This window comes from Rhinolophus hipposideros (genome assembly GCF_964194185.1).
Source record: "Rhinolophus hipposideros genome assembly, chromosome: 8".
Taxonomy (NCBI): domain Eukaryota; kingdom Metazoa; phylum Chordata; class Mammalia; order Chiroptera; family Rhinolophidae; genus Rhinolophus; species Rhinolophus hipposideros.
The window spans coordinates 44,181,376-44,203,249 of record NC_138054.1 but is presented as its reverse complement, the minus strand read 5'-3'; the positions used below and the strand labels follow the sequence as shown (position 1 = coordinate 44,203,249).

At 34.3% G+C, this 21,874-nt stretch overlaps 1 protein-coding gene across 3 annotated transcripts in view; it reads right to left on the bottom strand.

Annotated features, from left to right (window-relative positions):
* Positions 1-667: 667 nt before the first annotated feature.
* The window catches only part of ANKRD13C (ankyrin repeat domain 13C), a 69,289-nt gene continuing 48,082 nt past the window's right edge, over positions 668-21,874 (bottom strand). For 2 of the 3 annotated variants that reach the window (XM_081056896.1, XM_081056897.1), the window contains 4 exons: positions 16,525-16,604; positions 13,654-13,752; positions 10,795-10,895; positions 668-2,922 (listed from right to left, as the gene is read on the bottom strand). In XM_081056896.1, the coding sequence (XP_080913022.1) occupies positions 2,792-2,922; positions 10,795-10,895; positions 13,654-13,752; positions 16,525-16,604 (411 nt within the window). In that variant the 3' untranslated portion in view covers positions 668-2,791. The remainder of the gene's footprint in view (positions 2,923-10,794; positions 10,896-13,653; positions 13,753-16,524; positions 16,605-21,874) is intronic. The other variant, XR_013993834.1, reaches the window with a different exon arrangement.

Genomic DNA, 21,874 nt, shown 5'->3' with positions numbered 1-21,874 from the left:
CGGCTGACCAGGGAGGGGGAGTGCCAGTGGCAGCGACCCTCCTTTCCCAGGACAGGGGGCTGGCGTGTGTCCTCCCAAATGGAAAGGATTTGCCATTGTTGGTTCCCGGGACTACTGTTTCTTTCCGTCCGTGGGTGCCTGTGGTCTAATATGAAGCAGGGACCCTCGCGAAAGATGCTTGTCGTGTGAATTGTGAGGCGAGACCCTGTAGGGGTGGAGTGTGGGGACAGAATCCCAGAGAGCAGTTTCCAGGCTCTAAACCTCACGTGGAAAGGTGCTGGCTTGGGTAGTAGTTGGCCGTCAGCTGTGGCTAGTTGGCCGTCAGCTGTAACCAGTTAGCCAATTAGCCCCTGATATAACTGCCGGGGCTGCGCTGGTTGGTGAGTCGGGAGTGGGTCGGTTGGTTGGCGGGCACAGGAGGACGGCGGGTTGCAGGTGGTGTGAATCCAGCCTCCAGTGAGACTATAGTGGTATGACTCCCCTATCTATGGCTCTGTGGGTGTTCCTTTTTGGCCTAGCCACATCCTATGTTCTTACGTGGGGAGGGGGAGCTGTGAACCCGCAGGCCAACTCATACAACAAATGGCGGAGCGAGCAGGGTCCCTAACATGACAAACCTGTAACTTCATTCATTAACTGGATTAAAAGGCACACTTTGAAAAGTCTAATAATGTGAAAAGTTTATTTGCATTAATAACTCCTTGTTTACATCATCATAAGAGATACTGACATTTGCTTTTCCTTTGTGATCAAATAAAAGACATTTGGAATGGACAATCTCTACTACTCTTTATGAAAGAAAACGAAGAGTTAAAAACAAAATCCAGTGCAAAAGTTTTCAGTAGTCTTCCTACCTCCAGTGTACTACCTCCAGTGTACCCCAGCAAAATATTCACAGCTTTTATGAAATTGATAAATCCCCAGCTGGAATTTACCATGTTTATTTCCCCCACTAAGTTGCCTGTACCTATGAAAAACTCTATAGTATAGTCCTGAAAGTATACCATACTCCCATAGAGTAAGGGAGCCTAAAAGCAGCGGTGATCACTGCTGTTCAGTGTCTCGACATTTCAAGTTCCATGATCTACAAGCATTCCCAAAATAATAGGGATCAACTTATATTCAATAAACCTAGTCTCATTTACCAACCCTTTCCACAAAATTCAACAGACCCACATCTGGTAGTAATAGGTCTTTGAACTTTTAACTGTGATTATTCTTCTTCATTATAAAATGTATTTAATAAAATGTCAACATATGCAATGTAGTATGTTATCAGCATGGAAGATGCAGCTTTTAAGATGGTTATTATAAAAATGTTCTTACGATTGATGCTCTGGATTTGTAAATAATCATCTCTTCAATAAAAGTCTCTAAACTCAAATTATTTAAAATCCTGGAAAAAGTTTAAACTACCGGTCACTCTATAAAATCTGACAGATGCATTCTGACACATTTATCAGGATACATTTAAAAAACATTTCTTTAGCTAAGGTTTTTAATACAGCATAACATTTTATGACTGTGATACATTATTCTTCCTAATTTATTTTCATTCTTGGACCATCAAACCATCTTGGAATAAATATAAAAAATTTTAAGTGCAAAAATGAGTACTGCATGATTTTAACACTTTGGAGATAATTAAAACCAATAAATATTTTCTTGTGACTTACAATATAAACAGTACGAATTGTCAATCTTATGTATGTTTCTGGAATTTAACTGATAACAAATATATTCTTTTAGCATATAAAATGTTTTTACCTTATTTTGAAAGCATTAAATATGTAGGGATGTTCAAAATATGTGGGTTTAAAACTGACACGAATGCATCCATAGTCCACTAAAAGCAAACAAAATAATCAGAATGATGTATACTTTCTAGGAAGCAAGTTAAAAATTTTGGAATTTTTTTTTTAAAGTGCTGAGATTTGGAAGAGGAATACCTTTAAGCATGCTAACCATACCTTACCATGAACACACACAAAAAAAGACTTTTAAACTCAAGTTTAAAAAAAAAATACAGGTTCTATGAAAAGAAGATTAGTAACAAACATTTTCTGTTGAAGAAAGAATTCAGGTAAAAACAAATAGCACCACAATGAATTGCACTAAGGTGCTAAAGGAGGTACCTTATTCCCTGCAGAGTGAACACTCCTTCTGAATGTATTGCAACATATAAATGCAATTGTTTAACGGTTACCATTTGGTTCATTCATCTACAGAAAACTGCATTCCTTCTAGTTCATTATATTGAACAAACATTCAAATTACTGAACTATACATAATGTTACATAGTTTACATTTTATGAAAACAAAGCTTGAAGGAATATTTATAAATGTCACCTTGAATATAAGATGACAAGTTTAAAAGGGTTTCATATCTCTTAAGACATTTAATTTATGTTAATGGTCCAGGAGTGTTTTAGATATAGCTATAGATATAGATATATTTATATGCACATATATTTCACAAGAAGTGTAAAAATTTTTAAAAACAAATCACAGCACTCATAGCTGTTTTACATAAGAAGTACTTAGGGTCATTAAGGTGTCAATCTATTACACTATAATATATATATTTTTAAAAAGACTGAAAATGTCACATCAGGAAACTTGCTGAAATTCTTATTCAAGGCCCATTTCACTATATCGTATTACTGATGTGTCGATTCAGTGTAATTCCCTTTTCTTCACCGAAAGCATCTGTCCCTCCTATTTGGATTCATTCTGCAGTCTCTACATTCTCTTGTTTTCCTTGGTTAGATTACAGTGAGTTCCGTGTCAGTTACAGATCAGGAAAACGGCTCGGGTCTTCCTTGTAGTCGTCAGGTATAGTAAAGATGGAGCCATCAAATTCATCATATCGAAACTCCTGAAAAGTCACAGTGGCTGTGATCGTAGGAAACACGGGTATATCTAAGAGAGGACAATCAATGGTAACATTGTAAAATGAAATGTTTATTTATAGACTATAAAATACTATTAGAGATATCCGTACTCCTTAAAATGTAAAAAAACATTATTCAAGCAGAAGACAAACCCTAACACATGTTTATTACCGAGTGTGTGTGTCGTGGGGAAGCATTTGGTTACTACTGAAGTAAGGAACATACCAAGGCATCAAGAATTACATCAAAAACTCAAAGTTCCCATTGCTTCCCAATCTTAGAACTATAACACCAGATTCTACTGGTCTTTCTTTATTATTCTTGGGGTAAAGGGACAGGTGTACTTTTCATTCTGCCATCTTTTCTTCAGATTACAGTGCATGTATTATTCTGACTCTGAGCTGATTTATTTTTATTCTAACATAAATAAAATACATGGATCCTTTTTTGTTTTAAAACACTAAAAACAATGCATCAACAGTCTCATCAGAATTGGATTAACATCATGCCACCACAGCCTAACAATCTTCTATATAAAATACATTTCTGGCTACAATTATGAGTGAAATCTGACATTAAAAATGGCCAAATACTTTAATCATTCTGCTTAGTTTTATTCCTAATACAAGCTATTTGAAAGAATATAAATCCTAAAACCTGGGTTCTGACTCCTACAAATGAAATAACTTACGTGCCTCAGGAATTTTATCTACAAAATAAAGTCTAAATCATCCTTAAATCTCTGAATGATTCTATGAAAGCTAACTTGAGTGTCTAGGATAAAGGCATACAGTAAATTAAGTTTATTTGACTGTTAACAAACCTAGTATTTTATTGCAGAAAGTAATATTCTTATGATTTAAAAAAAAAGACAGAAATCAACGTAAGAATTACAGTTTCCAGTTATCTCTGGGGGGAAAAAATCATTCATTTATGCCTATTAAATGCAGAGGACATTCCTATTCAGTCATCAACAAACTAAGGCCCACTGCCTGACCTGTGAGCTAAAAAAAGATTTTACATTTTTTAATGGTTAAAAAAAAGAATAATATTTTGTGCCAGTAAAATAACATGAAATTGAAACTTCAGTGTCCGTGAGTAAAGTTTTATTGAAACACAGGATACCATTCATTTACCGATTTTCAATGGAATGAAAATAAGAATAATGTTTAACAGTCATAAGATGGTACATTGTATTAAAACCCTTAAAGAAATGTTTTTAATTGTATCCTGATAAATACGTCACAATGCATTAGTCAGGTTTTTTAGAGTGGCCAGCCGAGTTTAAACATTTTCCAGGATTTTAAATAATTTGAAGGAGTTTAGGGACCTTTACTAAAGAGATTGTTATTTGCAAATCCAGAGCATCAATAAGTGTTTGTAATAACACCTTAAAAGCTGCATTTTCCATGCTAACAACATACTGTATTGCATATATTGACATTTTATTAAATGCATTTTATAATGACTAAGGAGACAAAAATAAAGCGTGCTAGGGAGATAGGGAATCCCAGTGTTTGAGGGTAAGAGTTCTTGAATACTGTGGCAAAGGAAAACCTTAATAAAATAACCTTTCAGCAAAGACCTAAGTGAAGAACCATACAGTTGCCTACGGGAAGAAAATTCCAAGTGGAGGGAGTAAGTACAGAAGCCCTAAAATGAAAGTTCCAGGTTTATTCTGGGAACAGCTAAGAGACCAGTGTGGCTGCAGCCAAGTGAGTGAGGGGAACATCATCAGCAGGTTGGGTGAGAGGAAAAACTGGCAGCCAGATCAAGTGGGGTTTCGGTCTAGGACTTTGGCTGTTACTCTGAATGAAACGGATGGTTGTGAGCAGAGTAGTCATAACATGTTTTGGCTTAAGTTTTAGCAGATGTAATGAGAGTATAATGTAGCATGACATGAGTCAAAGGAGAAAGGTGCTCCAGAAGGGGAGGCCAGACAGGCAGGAAGAAAATCAAGAGAGAACTCGATCAAAGAAGTCAGAGGAAATTGGAAGAAAGACTATCATTCATTGGGACAAGGACTCCACAAAAATAGTTAAATCTTGGAGAGATTTAAAAGAATAAAAGTGTCCATTAGATATACAAAACAACATGAATATCAATAACAAACACAGTAAAACTGGAAAAGTAAAGTGAATCTACAATGAGCAGCTTGGATTGGTTCTAATTCGGGGCTATTACAAATAATATTGCTGTGAATGAGTATTTGTGTACAGTTTTTGTGTGAACATAATCTTTATTTTTCTGGGATAAATGCCCAGGAATGCAACTGCCTGATCATATGGAACTTGGGTATTTAGTTTTTTTAAAAAACTGCAAAAATGTTTTCCAGCATGGCTATCTATCATTTTATTTACATTACCACCAACAAAGTATGACTGATCCAGTCACTTCACATCTGGACCAACATTTGGTGTTGTCTGTTTTATTTTAACCATTCTGTTAGGTGTGTGTAGTGATATCTCATTCTGGTTTTAATCTGAATTTCCCTAATGGCTAATGATATTGAACATGTGCTTATTTTCCATTTACACATCCTCTTTGGTGGAATGTCTTTTGTCCTTTTGTAATTGGCTTGTTTTGTTACTGATGAGTTTTAAGAGTTCTTGTGTTTTCTTCCACTTAACTGGGTTTCCCAGAGAGTTTTTATTTTTGATGAAGTCCAATTCACTGATTTTTTTCCTTTTATAAATTGTGCTTGTCATGTAAAGCCTAATAAGAACTCTTAGCTTAAACCTAGAGTCCTAAAAATTTCTTCAATGTTTATTTCCTAAATGTTTTAGTTTTAAGTTCTACGTTTAAATTTAAGTCCACAGTCCATTATCAGTTAATTTTTGTAGAAACTAAAGGACTTAGGTGGGAGGTTCACTGTTTTGCTTTTGAATGTCTAATTGCTCCAGGATCATTTGTTGAAAGGGCTATCTTTCTTCTGTCGAACTGTCTTTAAACCTTTACCAAAAATCAGTTGGGCACATTTATGAAGGTCTATTTCTGGATTCTCTATTTTGTTATGATTTATATGTTTACCACTCGGCATACAGTCTTGATTACCATAGCTACATAGTAAACACTGAAACAGAGTAAACTGAGTACCCACACTCTATTCTTTTTCAAAATTGTTTTGGTTATTGTTATAGGTTGAATTATTTCCCCTCCAACAACTGTATGTTCCCGTCCTAAACCCCAGTACCTCAGAATGTGACCTATTTTGGAGACAGGGTCTTTACAGAAGTAATCAAGTCAAGAGTCATGCGAGTGGTCCCTAACCCTCTCTTTGTATGGCTAGTGTCCTTACAAAAAGTAAATCTGGAGACACACACACAGGGAGAACATCATGTGAAGATGAAGGCAGCGTCTGGAGTGACTTTCTATAAGCCAAGGAATATCACCAGAAGCCAGGGGAAAGGTATGGAACAAACAGATTCTTTCACAGCCCTCCGAAGGAACCAACCTTGGCAACACATTCATCTTGGACTGCTGGCCTCCAGAACTGTGAGACACTAAATTTCTGTTGTCTAAGCTACTCAGTTTGTGGTATTCTGTTATGTCAGTCCTAGAAAACTAATATAGATATTCTAGTTTTCTTGTCTTCCTGTGTAAATTTTAAAATAATGTTGTCTATATATATGCATCAAATATTGCCGAGATTGTGATAAGAATGGTGTTAAACCAATATATTAATTTGGGAAGAATTAACATCTTTCCTATGTTGAGTCTTCCAATCCATGAGCATGGTATGTCCCCCCATTTGTTTATATCTTCTTTGATTTCTTTCAATGCGGTATAATTTTTAACATATATAAGTACCGCACATGGTTTGTCAGAATTACACCTAAGTATTTCCTTTTTTAGAAATTATATATAGTACTTAATTTTCAATTTTGGTGTCTGTGTTGAATTCTAACATACAGAAATACAATTGGTTGTTGTTGGTTTAACTTGTATCCTGCCATCTTGCTCAACTTGTTAATTCTAATTTTTTTGTACAATCTTTGAGATTTCTACTGATAGAATTGTATCATTTACAAATGGAGAAGACTTTATTTCTTCCTTTCTTCTCTGAATGCCTTTTCCCCCCCTTTTATTCCTCATTAAATTTATTATCCTTTTGATTTCTGCAGGGTCTGTAGTGATATCCTGTTTCACTCCTTGTATTGATAACTTCTGTTTTCTCTATCAGTCTTGTTACAAATGTGTTGATTGTACTGATCATTTTCTAGAACCAGCTCTTTGCTTCATCGACTTCCTCTATTTGTTTTCTGTTTTCTCTTTCATTGATTGTTACACTTCATTATTTTCTTCCTTCTGCTTGCTTTGGGTTTATTTGCTCTTCTTTTTCTAAGTTAACTCAGGAAGGAGCTTAAATTACTGATGTGTGACTTTTTTCTCTTTATGTATACATCTAGTGCTATGAATTTTCCTCTCAGCACCACTTTAGAGATATGCCATAAATTTTGATGTGTTATTACTTCATTTTCATTTAGTTTAATATATTCTTTATTGCCAAGACCTTGTTTTTGACCTATAAATTATTTACAAGAGTGTTCTTTTATTTCCTTGTGTTTGGAGATTCTCTTGCTATTTTTCTATTATTAATTTCTAGTTTGATTCTATTATGACAGATTTTCAACTCTTTTTACAATTTTTGAGGTCAGCTTATGGCCCAGGATATGGCCTACCTATGTATATGTTCCATGGGCAGCTGAAAAGAATGTGTATTCAGCTAACGTTGGGTAGACTATTCCATAAATGACAAATAGATGCTTTGGTTTATGGTGTTGTAGAGAGGTTCTAAACTTTGCTTATTTTCTGTCTCGTTGTTGTTTCAACTGTGAAGAGAAGGGTGCTGAAGTCTTAATTTATATTATAGATCTATTTTTCCTTTCATTGATTTCATTTTTTTGCTTCACCTATCTTGCAGCTCTGTTGTTTGGTGTATATGCATACATTTAGGATTGCTATTCCTCTTTGTGGATTAACCCTTTTATCATTGTATCACGTCCTTCTCTGTCTCTGGTAATTTTCTTTGCTCTGAAATCCATTTTACCTAATATTAACATGGCTAGTCCCGTTATCCTTTGATATATATTTTTCCCTCCTTTCCCTTTCAACTTGCCTACTATTACATTTGAAGAGACTTTCTTAATGATAGTATACACTTGTCATATTTTGTAAGCCATTTTGCCAATCTCTATCTTTCAAAAAGTCTCTTTAGACTACTTACATTTAATGAAATTATATATTAGGTTGGTGCAAAAGTAATTGCAGTTTTTGCAATTGTTTTCAACCTTTTAAACCACAATTACTTTTGCACCAACCTAATAGTAAGCCTTAAGTCTGCCATTTTGTAATTTGTTTTCTTCCTTTCCTGTAGGTTACTTGACTATTTTCTTAGAGTTTAATTTTAATTTTCTATAGTGTTTTTAAGTATATCTCCTCTTACAGCTTCTTTAGTGGTGTAGATATACATTATATATAACCAATGTATAGACTCGTGTCATCATTTTAGCAGTTCTAGTATAATAGAAAAACCTTGCCTCCCTTTATGTCTGTCTATTTACCCCATTTATAATATAACTGTAAAGTAAGAATGGAGAGATAAAAGTAGACTTTCAAGTAGCTTGGCTATGGAAAGCAAAGATTAAAGACAAGTGCTAAGTAGGGAGGAATTAAAGGGATTATTTTATTTGGCTGGTTGAATTTTAAAAGGAGAAAGACCTGAACAAAGCCTAAAGCTAAGAGGAAAAAGTCAGTAGAGAAGAGAGTTGGAAGGTAAAAAAGAAATACGCAGAGACTGGTAGAGCAAGCTCTTTAGAGCTGAAAGAGTAGATCCATAGTACAAATAGACTATTGAAGCTAAGAAGAGGGCACCACTTCCACTGAGACGGAAAAGACAAGGCTGGGGGCAGAAAGTCTATGTGGGTGGAGGGAGGTCTCATTTCTGATAGTCTTTTTCTGTAACTACGGAATCAAAAATCATCTGCTTAGACTGGGAGGAAGTAGTGAGAGAGGATGGAGACTGGTAAAAGAGGTTCAAATTTAGCCTTTGAGCAAAGAGGAGAATTAATCAGATAAGATCACTCATAGTCATTCTTTAAAGCTCTAGCTGATTTTGAAAAAATATAATTGTCTTAACAACAATTTCCAAATTTTCATAATTTTCCCTCTCGATTGTATTTTTTAGCCTAAATACAGACACAGAAATGGTAGGAAATAAAAATGACTGAGGATTGGAGTTTCACAAAGTTAGTTGAAAAGAAGAAAAATGAGGAGAGATAGGTAAGCAAATTAGTGATAACTGTAAGTATAAAAGCAAAAGATCATCAATCCCTTGTTAAGATGTGGTACTGTATCAGAGAAATGCCTCCATTTATAATATAACTGTAAAGTAAGAATGAAGAGATAAAAGTAGACTTTCAAGTAGCTTGGCTATGGAAAGCAAAGATTAAAGACAAGTGCTAAATAGGGAGGAATTAAAGGGATTATTTTATTTGGCTGGTTGAATTTTAAAAGGAGAAAGACCTGAACAAAGCCTAAAGCTAAGAGGAAAAAGTCAGTAGAGACTTTTTTCCTTTTCATATGATCAAAATACTACTTTTGCATAAAAATGTATATTGAGTGTAGGGTGTGATTTGAAGTTGGGGCTTAAATAGATGTGAATATAGGGAAAGTTTGCAATTCTCATGTATTCAATTGTTGCCCTCTATTCTCGTGTGTCACGGTGCCTCCTAAACACAGCATCTAGAAGAGAGTCCAATGCTTGAACTAGTTGCTGGCTACAGAAAATCACAGTGGAATTTTAAGCTTCTGCAGAAATGTTCATGCAATGATCCTGTATCTACAGCTCAAACAGACAGGTCTCGATTGCTTCAGTTTTCTAACCATTTCTGCCTAAGATCTTACAGTGGTTTCCTCAAGGAGACATTGGGTTCCCACTGCTTTTTCAGCACAAAGGGACTCTAGAGTAACATTTTGAAAAGATGCTTAAAAATCCATTTTAATCTACCAAATGCTTATTCCCAAGTTTGGAAAGTTGAGTTCAGGTTTAATTTTCAGCAATGAAAACATTATTTCTGGGCCTAATTATTCTGAGATGTAGTTTCAGTAATACTGAATAAAGATAAAAAATATGTATGTGAGGAATTATATAAAGATTACATGATTACATTTACTATATGCTTTTTTTTCTCTCCCACTAGAATGTAAACACCAAGAGGGCAGGGACTTTTACTGCCTTTCATCCCTAGAAAAGCATCTGGCATATTGTAAGCACTGATTAAATATTTGGTGGCTGGATCAATCGGTGGTATTGAAGGCTCTCCTGAAGCTTAAATCAATGCTAAATCTAAGCCTAAACTCCTAAATAACCTTTTAATAGTCTCTTATTCCCAGTTTTCTGATACAATTAAAAAGATAAACATATACAAAAATGAGAGTTTACTGTTTATAAAGATCATTGCTTAAGATAATGTTATGTTTAAATATTTAAGACTGAGAATAGAATGTACCAGTATTTATCTATAAATAGTGACTGTTGACTCCAGTAACATTCCCCACTGTTCAGGAACTCAAGTTTACTTAAAAATTTGGACTAAAATCCAGTCTTCCTATTTCACTTTAAAACATTACCACAGTGCATCATGAGTTCACTCACACCCTCTTGTATGAAGTATTTGCTTATCCCGTATATTTAATTTAAATCAAGTAGAATTAGAACTCTCATCAGGAACTTTATATATCTGACAAAACATGAATATCAAAGCATGTAATTATAGGAAAACTTCTTTAAATTTTAGCAACTAGGAAATCCATTTTCCTTCAAAGCATATTTCTTATTAAATGTTAGTAAACAATTCCATATTTCTAATAGACATGAAAATTATCATTTTTCTCTTACCTAGTTTTACAGGAAAGCCTGGAGGAAGCTTCATCTGAACAAATTCTCTAAGCTTGTTAAAGTGCTTAAAGGGAGCTATTACTTCCAAAACATTCAATAATCTGAAAAATGGAAGAAAAAAATGTTTTCATTTTTCAAATGGATGTCTTTGTGTCCTTATGCTGTTTCATAACCACAAGCTTCAAACTCAGACAGTACTACTGATTTCTAGATATTAAGGATGAGGAAATGGTGCCTCATTCTTCCTCTTGATTTTTTTGTTTTTATTATTCTTTTTGCTGTGTCAAAGTTTATAACTTTTACATTTTATTGTACAGTCATAATTTCCATATTTACTTGATTTTAGTTCTATATTTAACTGGATTCAAGGCTGACTCCTATCTTCTTCCTGAAGTTTACATACAACCCCCCCCCCCCGCCGCCGCCCCCCCCCCCCCCGGAGTTCTTTAATTAGCCTCACTGTTTGGGTGGCTGAATATTGCTGTCAATTTTGTGTGTGTGAAGGGCTCTTATGTGCTTAGTATTCATTGATTTCTTGCAGATTTCATAAATGAGTGTTTCCTTTTTGCATATTTAAAGGGAAATATGGCTGGCATAAAATTTCAGTTTATACTTATTTCCCTCTAAACTACAATTTCATAATGTCCTCTGGCATTCAGTAATGCATCAGTCATTATACTATAACTTCTCTTTCATCTTTTGGTTGGATGGATTTCATTTTCAAGTAGTATGGCCCATGGCTGCTGTATTTCTTGAATTCTTCTGTGTCTTTTTCAATTGCCTTGACATGTAAATAGCATCTTAGCTGGATATACTATCAAATCACACTTTCTTTGCCTCAGAAATGTTAAGATGTGAAAAAATGTAGGGCAGGCTGTTTTTTACCTTTTCTGCTTGAATGCCTTTAGATTACTATATTAAAAATTGAAGTCAAATAGTTTAATCAAAATAATTATTGTTACTAATCATCCTATCACTTTTTCTCGGAGCCTAAGGTTATACTAAGGATTCAGTTCTTTCTTACAGAGAATTTTCTTCTATCGTATCTGGATTACTATTTTGGTTACATTTTGGAAGTTTTCTATATTAAGGGCACACCAATGGTCCTTATGTTGAACCATCTTTGTCTCCATAAATATTATTTCTCTGATTAGTCTAACCTCTTCTTTCACTTGCATTTACTACCGTGTTTCCCCGAAAACAAGACCTACCCTGAAAATAAGCCTGTTAAGATCTCAGCCAGACAGACACGTTTGTTTAGTACGTTATGACGATGTTCCGGAAAATGACATGACTGTATTTGAATAAATGTAGATTGCTGCATATGAAAAAATAAGACATCCCCTGAAAATAAGCCCCAAGGGAGCAAAAATTAATGTAAGACCCGGTCTTATTTTCGGGGGAAATGCAGTATGAGCTATCAAAATTGAATTTTCTGCCACATACATTCTGTTCATTGTTATTCCTAATGTATTTGCTTTGCAATAGTGTTATTTAGTACTTACTTCATTCCCTTAGCTTTACAATCTCTTCATTTCATTCTATTATCTTATCTTCTCTTAACGTGATCTAGTTTACTCATTTCACATTTTTTTGTTTTTCTATAGCATTTACAAGGAATTTTATGTTCTTTGATCTATGTTTTGCTCTAGAATGAATTCTTTGTCTTTTACATGCTATGTTCTTTTACTTTTTTGCATGGGAAATGGTTATAAATGCAACATTTATAAGTTATACCCATGTTTCTTCACATACTAACATCTCTGAAATTGGGATAACTCCTAAAATTGATAACATTTTATAACTGACCACATTGTTGTTCTTTATTAGAATATAATACTAGTGACTCTGGTCTAAAATATGATGAATTACGCAGATTTGTATGTATGGTAACTCCCTACCCAGATCCTCTGGGAACTGTCTATCTCCCTTTCTGATCTATAGCTTGAGGACTGTATATATAGCACATTCTATCTATTTTTCTAAACTTTGGCTATTGGGGAGTATAATACATGTATATACTCTGTAGAAAAATGTAGATCCTGCTCTCTTCTATGAAATTTTGTTTTAATGTATCAGGCCAGATTGTTAGGGAAGGGAAAATAGCCTAGGGCTTCAATTCATCCCCTACTTTAGTGGGGAGCCTGAAGTTACAGTTCTGTCAGAATTAGCTCTAGCTACCCACCTCCCATTCCACCCATTTCTCCAAACTGATTTCATTTTAAATTTTACATCTGATGAGTACAGGTGTGAAAGGATATATTCATAATGTCCACTGCAGTATTGTTTGTAATGGTGACAAACTACAATCAAAACGTTTAGCAGCATGGGGGTGATAAATTACAGTATATCAATACTACAAAATACCACGGAAAGAAGATAGACTAAAAAGTAATTATTGTAATAACTGCAAGATATACTCACTTTTAAAAGAAAAAAAAAACTTACTCACAGAACAAATGTAGGCTATGCCATTTTAATAATGCAAAAACACAGAGAAAAATCTAGATAAAAATACACCAGTTACTCACCTATTAACTGCTAGTAAAGTGAAAGTAAACTGTCATTTTTATTCTGTAAACTTCCATGCTATTAGTTTTTATAATACACATGTATTCATGTATTATTTTTATAATTAAAATAACTATTCAAACATTTCTCTGGTTAAAAAAATAAAAATGCTAATATTTTGTGAACTAGAAAATTCCTACAAGGGGGCACACACCATCAAAGCAATGGCTATTGGCTTTTGAATTTCAAAGGTCTCAAATGCACCACTCAGATGTAAGTATTATTACATACAGCCTTTAGGGTTTAATAGCTTCTTTCATAAGCTGGTATAGTTAGTAACAAACTTACAACTCAATTCTCAAGGGAAATTCCTGGCTCATGGCTATCGTGGCTTTAAATGTTTTCTTACTCTCTTTGCACATCAGTTCTCTACCCAGATGAGGAGCTCTAAAATGGGAGAAAGAAATAATTAGGAAACTTTTTCCAGATGCTATCATCATCTTAAGAAGAATCTGTCAATCTTCCAATGGCATTTATTAATATTTCACTTTTTCTTGCACTGAGTATAGAAATAAATTAAAGTTATATAAAAGGGAATGAGACATGCATAAGACAAAGGTAACAAAAACTAAAATAGCAAAGTGTAAAAGTTCAGAAAAAACTATCAAAACTCAACAAATTTCACACTGAATGTAATTTTAATCCAACTATTTAGAAAGCAAATCATTAAAAAAAGTTTAACAGCATGGTACTGGCATAAAAATAGACACATAGCTCAATGGAACAGAATAGAGAGTCCAGAAGTAAATCCATGCCTATATGCCCATCTAATCTACGACAATGGAAGCAAGAATGTACGATGGGGTAAAGACAGTCTGTTCAATAAGTGGTGTTGGGAAACCTGGACAGACACATGCAAGAAAATGAAGCTGGACCACCTCCTTACACCATATACAAAAATAAATTCAAAATGGCTTAAAGACTTAAATGTAAGATCTGAAACCATAAAATATCTAGAAGAAAATATAGGAAGAAATTTCATGGACATAACCCGGAGTAAGATTTTCACTGACATATCCCCTTGCGCGAGGGTAGTAAGAGAAAAAAATAAACATGTGGGATTACATCAAACTAAAAAGCTTTTTCACAGCAAAGGAAACCATCAATAAAACAAAAAGGGATCCTACTGAATGGGAAAAGCTATTTGCCAATGATATATCTGATAAGGGATTAATATCACAAATCTATAAAAAACTTACTCAACTCAACTCCAAAAAAACAAACAACCCAATTAAAAAATGGGCAGAGGACTTGAGGAGACATTTTTCTAAAAAGGACATACAGAAGGCAATAAGACATATGAAGAAATGCTCAACCTCACTAACCATCAGAGAAATGCAAATAAAAACCACAATGAGATACCACCTCACGCCAGTCAAAATGGCTATCATCAATAAATCAACAAACAACAAATGCTGGCGTGGATGTGGAGAAAAGGGAACGCTAGTGCACTGTTGGTGGGATTGCAGATTAGTGCAGCCACTATGGAAAACAGTATGGAGGAATCTGAAAATGGAACTACCCGATGATCCAGTAATTCCACTCCTAGGCATCTACCCGGAGAAATCCAAAACTCCAATTCAAAAATCAGTATGCACTCCTATGTTTATTGCAGCACTTTACACAATAGCCAAGACATGGAAACAACCGAAATGCCCATCGGTAGATGACTGGATTAAGAAGCTGTGGTACATTTATACAATGGAGTATTACGCAGCCATAAAGAAGAAAGAAATCTTATCATTTGCAACAACATGGATGGATCTAGAGAACATTATGTTAAGTGAAATAAGTCAGAAAGAGAAAGACAAGTACCATATGATCTCACTTATATGCGGAATCTAAAGAAAAGAACATGTGAATGAATTGATCAGAGACAGTTTTGAGGACACAAAGAAAAAAACCGAGAGTTGTTAGATGGGCGGGGGCGGGGTGGGGGGGTGTTGGAGATAAGGGGAAAGGTGAAGGGATTGGGAGGCCGCAAGATGGCCTCAGGGTTTTCTGGAAATTAATTTGGGGAACTTATTCAATAATGTTGTAGGGGTTTTGTTGGGTATCCGATGGGCATGCGTCCTATTTGGGAGACCACCTCAGGGATGGTGTGGATGCCTGATCGTGGCGTTGTGCACCAGAGGCTAAACATTAATGAATGCCAACTATAATTTTTAAAAAATAAATAAATAAACATCTTTTTTACATAAAAAAAAACAGTTTAAAATATCATTGTGTATCTTTAAAAATCACTTATTCAATTTCTTTTATTGCCTACAGTTCTCAGCACTGATTATTAAGTAATAATGTGAAGAATAAATTCTATCTTAACTATAAAATATTGTAACATGAAAACATTTTGGAGAAGTTAAAGTATAATAATAAACCTTTCAATACAAAAAATAATAATCATTACAACTTCTTCCTAAGCATGGAGGTAGGTAATATTTTATTCTCCGCCAAAAGGAAATAGTATTTTCTTCAAAGAACTGTACTTTCGTTCGCCAAAAGGAAATAGTATTTACTTAAAAGGACTGTACTTTTTTTCACATGGTTGGCCAGAAAACACTATTTATTGATTCATTCAAAATATTTATCATTCATCATTCTTTGATTCAATAAATACTTACGGAATACAAACTATGTGCTAGGTACTCACTAAGTTGTAGTAACATAACATTAAGGAAATATCTATGTAAGGATGGTAAGAAGTAGTCTGGAAAAGGCTGAAACAAAAGGGTACTCTGACAGGAGTTTGGAAGGCAAAACATAGATAAATAGTAAATAGCCTTACACACCACAGTAAAAAAATCAGGTTAGTAACAGGATATCAAAGTTCATCAAAACATGGAAACACTCAAACAAGCAACTGCACTGGGCAATTCCTCACTTCCTGAGAACAATGCCCTATAGGTTTTTTGGTGCGTATAAACGGGCAGCAGGGATGTCAAATGAAGGCTCTGTAACTTACTGAAAGAATAAACATAACTGGGGATACTTCTCCCTCATCATGCCTAATCCGTATTTTAAAAAAGTAAAAGAACCGCTTCAGATAAAACTACTAATAATTCTCTCTAAAACAATTTCACATATTCATGTTTCTACAAATTGTTCTTTTATAAAAACCAAATAACATATAAACAAAAGAAACCAAAAAAAGCCACTTACTTTCCATTTTCAGCAGATATATATTCTTCCCAGGTAATGGTGTTCTGAGGAGGAGGGGTAAGGGACTGTCTTCGAACTGGCTGCCAAAAAATAAAAAAGAAAGAAAGAAAGAGGGAGAGGGAGAGGGGGGAAAAACAGAGACGGAGACATAGAAAGAGAGAGAGACAGAGATACAGAGGGAGGGAGGAAAGAAAAATGTCATTTTAAAAAATATAAAATAAAAACATACAATAAACTAAACTACTAAACTTCTAAATATCTTTAATATAATGCTTTAAGAGGTTACTTCTGATATATGTAATTCCATGGTGATTTAAGCTCTATCAATAATATTTATTATCAATTTTTATTCTAAATCTCTAAGACAACAAGTATCAAAGTTATAAAATCCATTCATTCAATGTTTAATCATCTAAAATGTTCCTGGCATCATGGTAGGTGGTAAACATGGGAAATACAGACTTCAAGAAGTTTACAATTCATAGTTGGAAAGAGATAAAAATGTAGACATGAACAGTTCATCAGAAATACAAAATATTATATGATTAAAGGCCAAGTGAGCTTACAAAAAACTGAGTAGGACTGGAGTTCGGAACAGAGAGCAATCTTCTTTTGGATAATAAATTCAGACTAGGGGATTGGGGCTCAGATTTAAATGAAAATAAAATAAAAAGAGTATTTTAGAGTATTTTAATGGTGGAAAAACACAAGTAGATTGATTTATGTGAACTAGGGAGGGAAGTTCAAAAGGAAAATGAACAACACTGGCAGAAGGTCAAGCTTGATTTTAAAACTTACACCTTGTCTTTGTTAAATATGAATTTGGATCACTATAGGATGAACTGGCAATAAGGAAGGAGGGAGTGGCCGTAGACACTGACACCAACTAAGGAAAAACTAATAAGATAAACTGTGGAGCAAAAGGGTAATAGTAAGTTAAAACTGATGTGAATAACAAGGTAAATAGTAACACTGGGAGACGATCCTATTCACAGAAGTACAGTTTTGGATATAGAGTCTAAGATGTTAGCGGCATATCAGAGTTGTTAAAATCAAGGATTTCTGAAGACACAAAACTCTAGTTGGAATTCCAGCTCCACTACCTGGTAGTGTGTGAATTAAGGCAAGTTATTCTCTATCATGTCAATTGAACTTACCTGTAAAATGGGAATATGAACGCAAATCTCACTGTTAAGAATTCAAGGAGATTATGTATGGAAAGAACATACTGCCTGGCACACAATAAAGGATTCAGGAAATAACAGGAACTATTATTATATACTGGGAAATTCCTAGAGGGCAGTTACAGAAAGAGAAGGAAAGAAATCAGAGTTAGAGATAAAGATTTAGGAATCCTCTGACTAAATGAAAAATAAGTAAGAAAATAGAGGGCTGATGAGTGATAAAACCATATACCCTGGGGGTGAAAGGGGGGACAAAAAGCAGCCAGATGTTAATAAGAAAAAAATTACAGCATCAAGGTGTCATGGAGGCCAAAAGGAAAGACTGTTTCAATATCATAACACAAAGATTTTAAGGAGAAAGAAACTTGAAAAAGGCCATAGATTTTGTTGGTTAGAAGTCATTGATGACCTTTGGGTAGCAACAGAGGCTGTGAGAAGAAAGGAAATGTACAGTTTTTGAGCATCAGGCAATATGAATGACGGCATTCTGTCCTGAGAAGCTTAGAGACACACAGAAAGGAGACAATTATAACCCAGGGTAATGGACGCTATGATATGGAGATCTAGAAGATGACATACAAGCACAGAGAAGGGGTTTCTGACTCAGTGGTAGCCAAAAAGATGTGCCAACAATGGTGGTTCCTGAGCAGAGGAGTGTACAAGAAAGAGAACAAAATAACTAGGGTAAAGAGACTGAGGAAAAGATAATGGTGAGGAAAAGCGTGCTGTGCTGGGAAACTGCACGTGTACTGTGACTAGTCAGTATGAATCGAATAAAGAGAAAGCAGCAAAATATAAGGGTAAATGGGCAAGACACAGAAGAGAAAAAGGAGTTTGGAAGAGGTTTGAGCAACAGATTACATTTTACTCAGAAAGCCATGGACAAATATTTTGAGCAACATAATATAGTTTTTGAACACAAACTTTGGAGCCAGACTGATTAAATGCTGCTTCGCCAATTACAAGCTGACTTTTGGACAGATTATTCAAGTTCTTTTGTCTTAGTTTAATCAACTACATAACCTCACCGGTTCTTAAAGAGGATGAAAATGGTTTGTTAAATAGAGAGTGCTTAAAACAGTGCCTGATACACAGTGAGTCTTCTGTACATTTTAGTTCTGGAGCATAGGCATTCCATAGTTCAATCTATTTCAAGGAGATCACTCTGGCAGCAGTGTGTAAGTTAGGAAGCTAGCTCAGTAATTCAAACAAAAAATGGTAAGAGCATGCTATTCCAAAACAGAAGTAGAGAAATAGATTCAAGAGATCTTTAGGACTTTGTGATTGATCAGACATAAGCGTAAGGAAAGCTGAGAAGTCTAAGAACAAATTTTAGGTTGCTGGCTTGTATGGTAGTAAATGGTACCACCACTCAAAACAGAGAAGATAGGAGGAAAAAGGAAATTGATCAAATTTAGTAAATTTTGCTACAACATAGGTGGATCTATAGAGTATTATGCTAAGTGAAATAAGTCAAACAAAGACAAATGCCATATGGTTTCACTTACCCTGTTTCCCCGAAAATAAGACCATTACCTCTAATGCGTCTTTTGGAGCAAAAATTAATATGAGTCTTATATAAGACCCAGTATATTATATTGTATTATATTATATATTATTTTTATTATATTAAGACCTGGTCTTATAGTAAAATAAGACCAGGTGTTATATTAATTTTTGCTCAAAAAGATGCATTAGAGCTGATTGTCCAGCTAGATCTTACTTTCAGGGAAACATGGTATATGTGGTATCTAAGAAACAAAATAAACAAACAAACAAAAGGGAAACAAACTCATACAGAGAACAATTGTTATTGATGGTACTCAGATGGGAGGAGAGTTGAGGGGATGGATGGAAAAAGTGAAAGGGATTAAGAAGTACAAATTGCCAATTAATAAAAACAGGCACGAGGATATAAAGGGCAGCATAGGGAATATAGTCAATAACATTATAATACTGTGTTTCCCGGAAAATAAGACATAGCCGGACCATCAGCTCCAATGCATCTTTTGGAGCTTATTTTACTATAAGACCAGATATAATATAACGTAATATAATAAATACCCAGTCTTATTTTACTATAAGACCAAGTCTTGTATAATATAAGACCGGGTTTTATATTAATTTTTGCTCCAAAAAATTCATTAGAGCTGATGGTCCAGCTAGGTCTTTTTCTCAGGGAAACATGGTAATTATGTATGGTACCAGATAGGTACTAGACTTATCGGGGTGATCACTTTGCAAGGTATACAAATGTCTAATTACTATATTGCCCACCTAAAACTTTTAAACATATCAAATTTTAGATACCTATGTTTATTCAAGTAGAACTGGCGAAAGCACTATAGATCTGGACACATACATAACTTCCTAGTTAATGAAAAACTTCTTTTCTAGCCATCCTTGAAGCTAGCTAAGCGTTACCATGTAACTAAGTCCTAATGAATGAGATGTGTGCAACTACTGATTGGGTTCTCAAATAGAACAGGCATGGCCTCTCCTTCCTAAATACTATTAGGAATTACTACTCCTACGGGCTGGAATACTAAATAGGTAATAAACCATCTTATACCATGTGGATGAGGAATGACAGATAAGTAAGAAAATAAAGGCTAGGTCTAAGATTAACTCACAGAGCAACCTGAAAGGAAAGTAAACTTCTATTTTGTTTACTGTTATTTTGTAATCTCTTATAAGCAACCAATCATCATAACCAATACCAAATTTAATACACAAAGTAGAATACTATACATCATACTATATGTGGCAATGGTTTATCAGTAGAATGACAAGCAGACTTAAAAGGTAGGTAATGACCCTCATAAGTATTATGGCAAAACATTAGGTAAAACAGTGTCTTGAGATACTGCAAAAGGCAGACATATATGTATCTATTTGTAATTCTAGAGGATATGACTGGAAAAATGCAAACTGCTGTTCCAATCCAGAACCATAGCAAAGGCTAATCCCACCTTCACCCAAATGACTAACTAAGCAGACCATGATCAATGTTCAGAACACTGCTTAAAATTTGTCTAATCTTGCTTCAAGTCTATGTAATACTTGCATATACAGATTGAGTTTTTAACCTGTAGAAGCCAAATTTGAGTTTATAGCACTCCATCACTCCATTCAGATTAGGCTACTCGAGAATCTTTTGTTAATCTCTAATATAATGTTTTATTATAATTGTCACTAATTAAAATACATACATTTGAGTAACTAATCTACATTTCACATGACTTGAAAGCTAACATAGGAAATGCTGATTTCCACTCGATTTGTTTGTATAGCACCAGTTGTGACCTAGCAGCTATTACTTTTCAATACTGGTGTATAATGTTTTCTAAAACTCTATTAAGGATTTTAAATACAGTTCACTATTAAAATAGTAATGTCTCTTAAATTTGATAGATCCCTCCCTTTACTCTTTTGACCACCTATTTTTAAACTATGTTAATTTGTATGTTCCTTTCCTAAAAGGCTTATTATATAGGTTTTAAAAAAACCCTATTTTCAAAATTATCTATGAAACGCATACAAATATTTTTCTCCTTTCATGCCCACTGTCAAATAAACTGATATCAGTCCCATGCTGCTTTTCATGTGTTGGTAAATTCTGTCTAGGAGAAAAACAAAAGCTATTTGTATCTTTTTTTTATAATTAGACTTATCAATTCTGTTTTGCTGTTCCTGCATCCTGCACCTTGCCAGGTTCAACCAAATCAAATTATATGTATAGATGAATATCTGACAGAAACAATATCTTCTTTAAATTTTTTGTATTTATAATTGAGCTCCAAAATGATTCTCAAATGTAATCCATTAGCTCTTCCCTATCAAAAGCCCAAATAATATTAGGTATATTTTCTTTATACTAAAATAATTAAAATATAATCTTAAAAGGATTACAGAGCTAAAACAATACAGGAAGAAAAAAGCCATGGCTCTTTGTAATTCTTAATTACTTATGCCAGATTAAAAATAATATATGAGTTTTTATATTAACATAGTATTAAAAATTCCCTTCTAAGATCAGGAAAAGGGCATAGCACCTGCTCTCAGCACTTTTATTCAACGTTACACTGGTATTTCCCAGTCCAGTAAGGCACAAATTAAACAAAAGAGTAAATTAAGAGGCACAGAGATTGGCAAGGAAAAGGTTA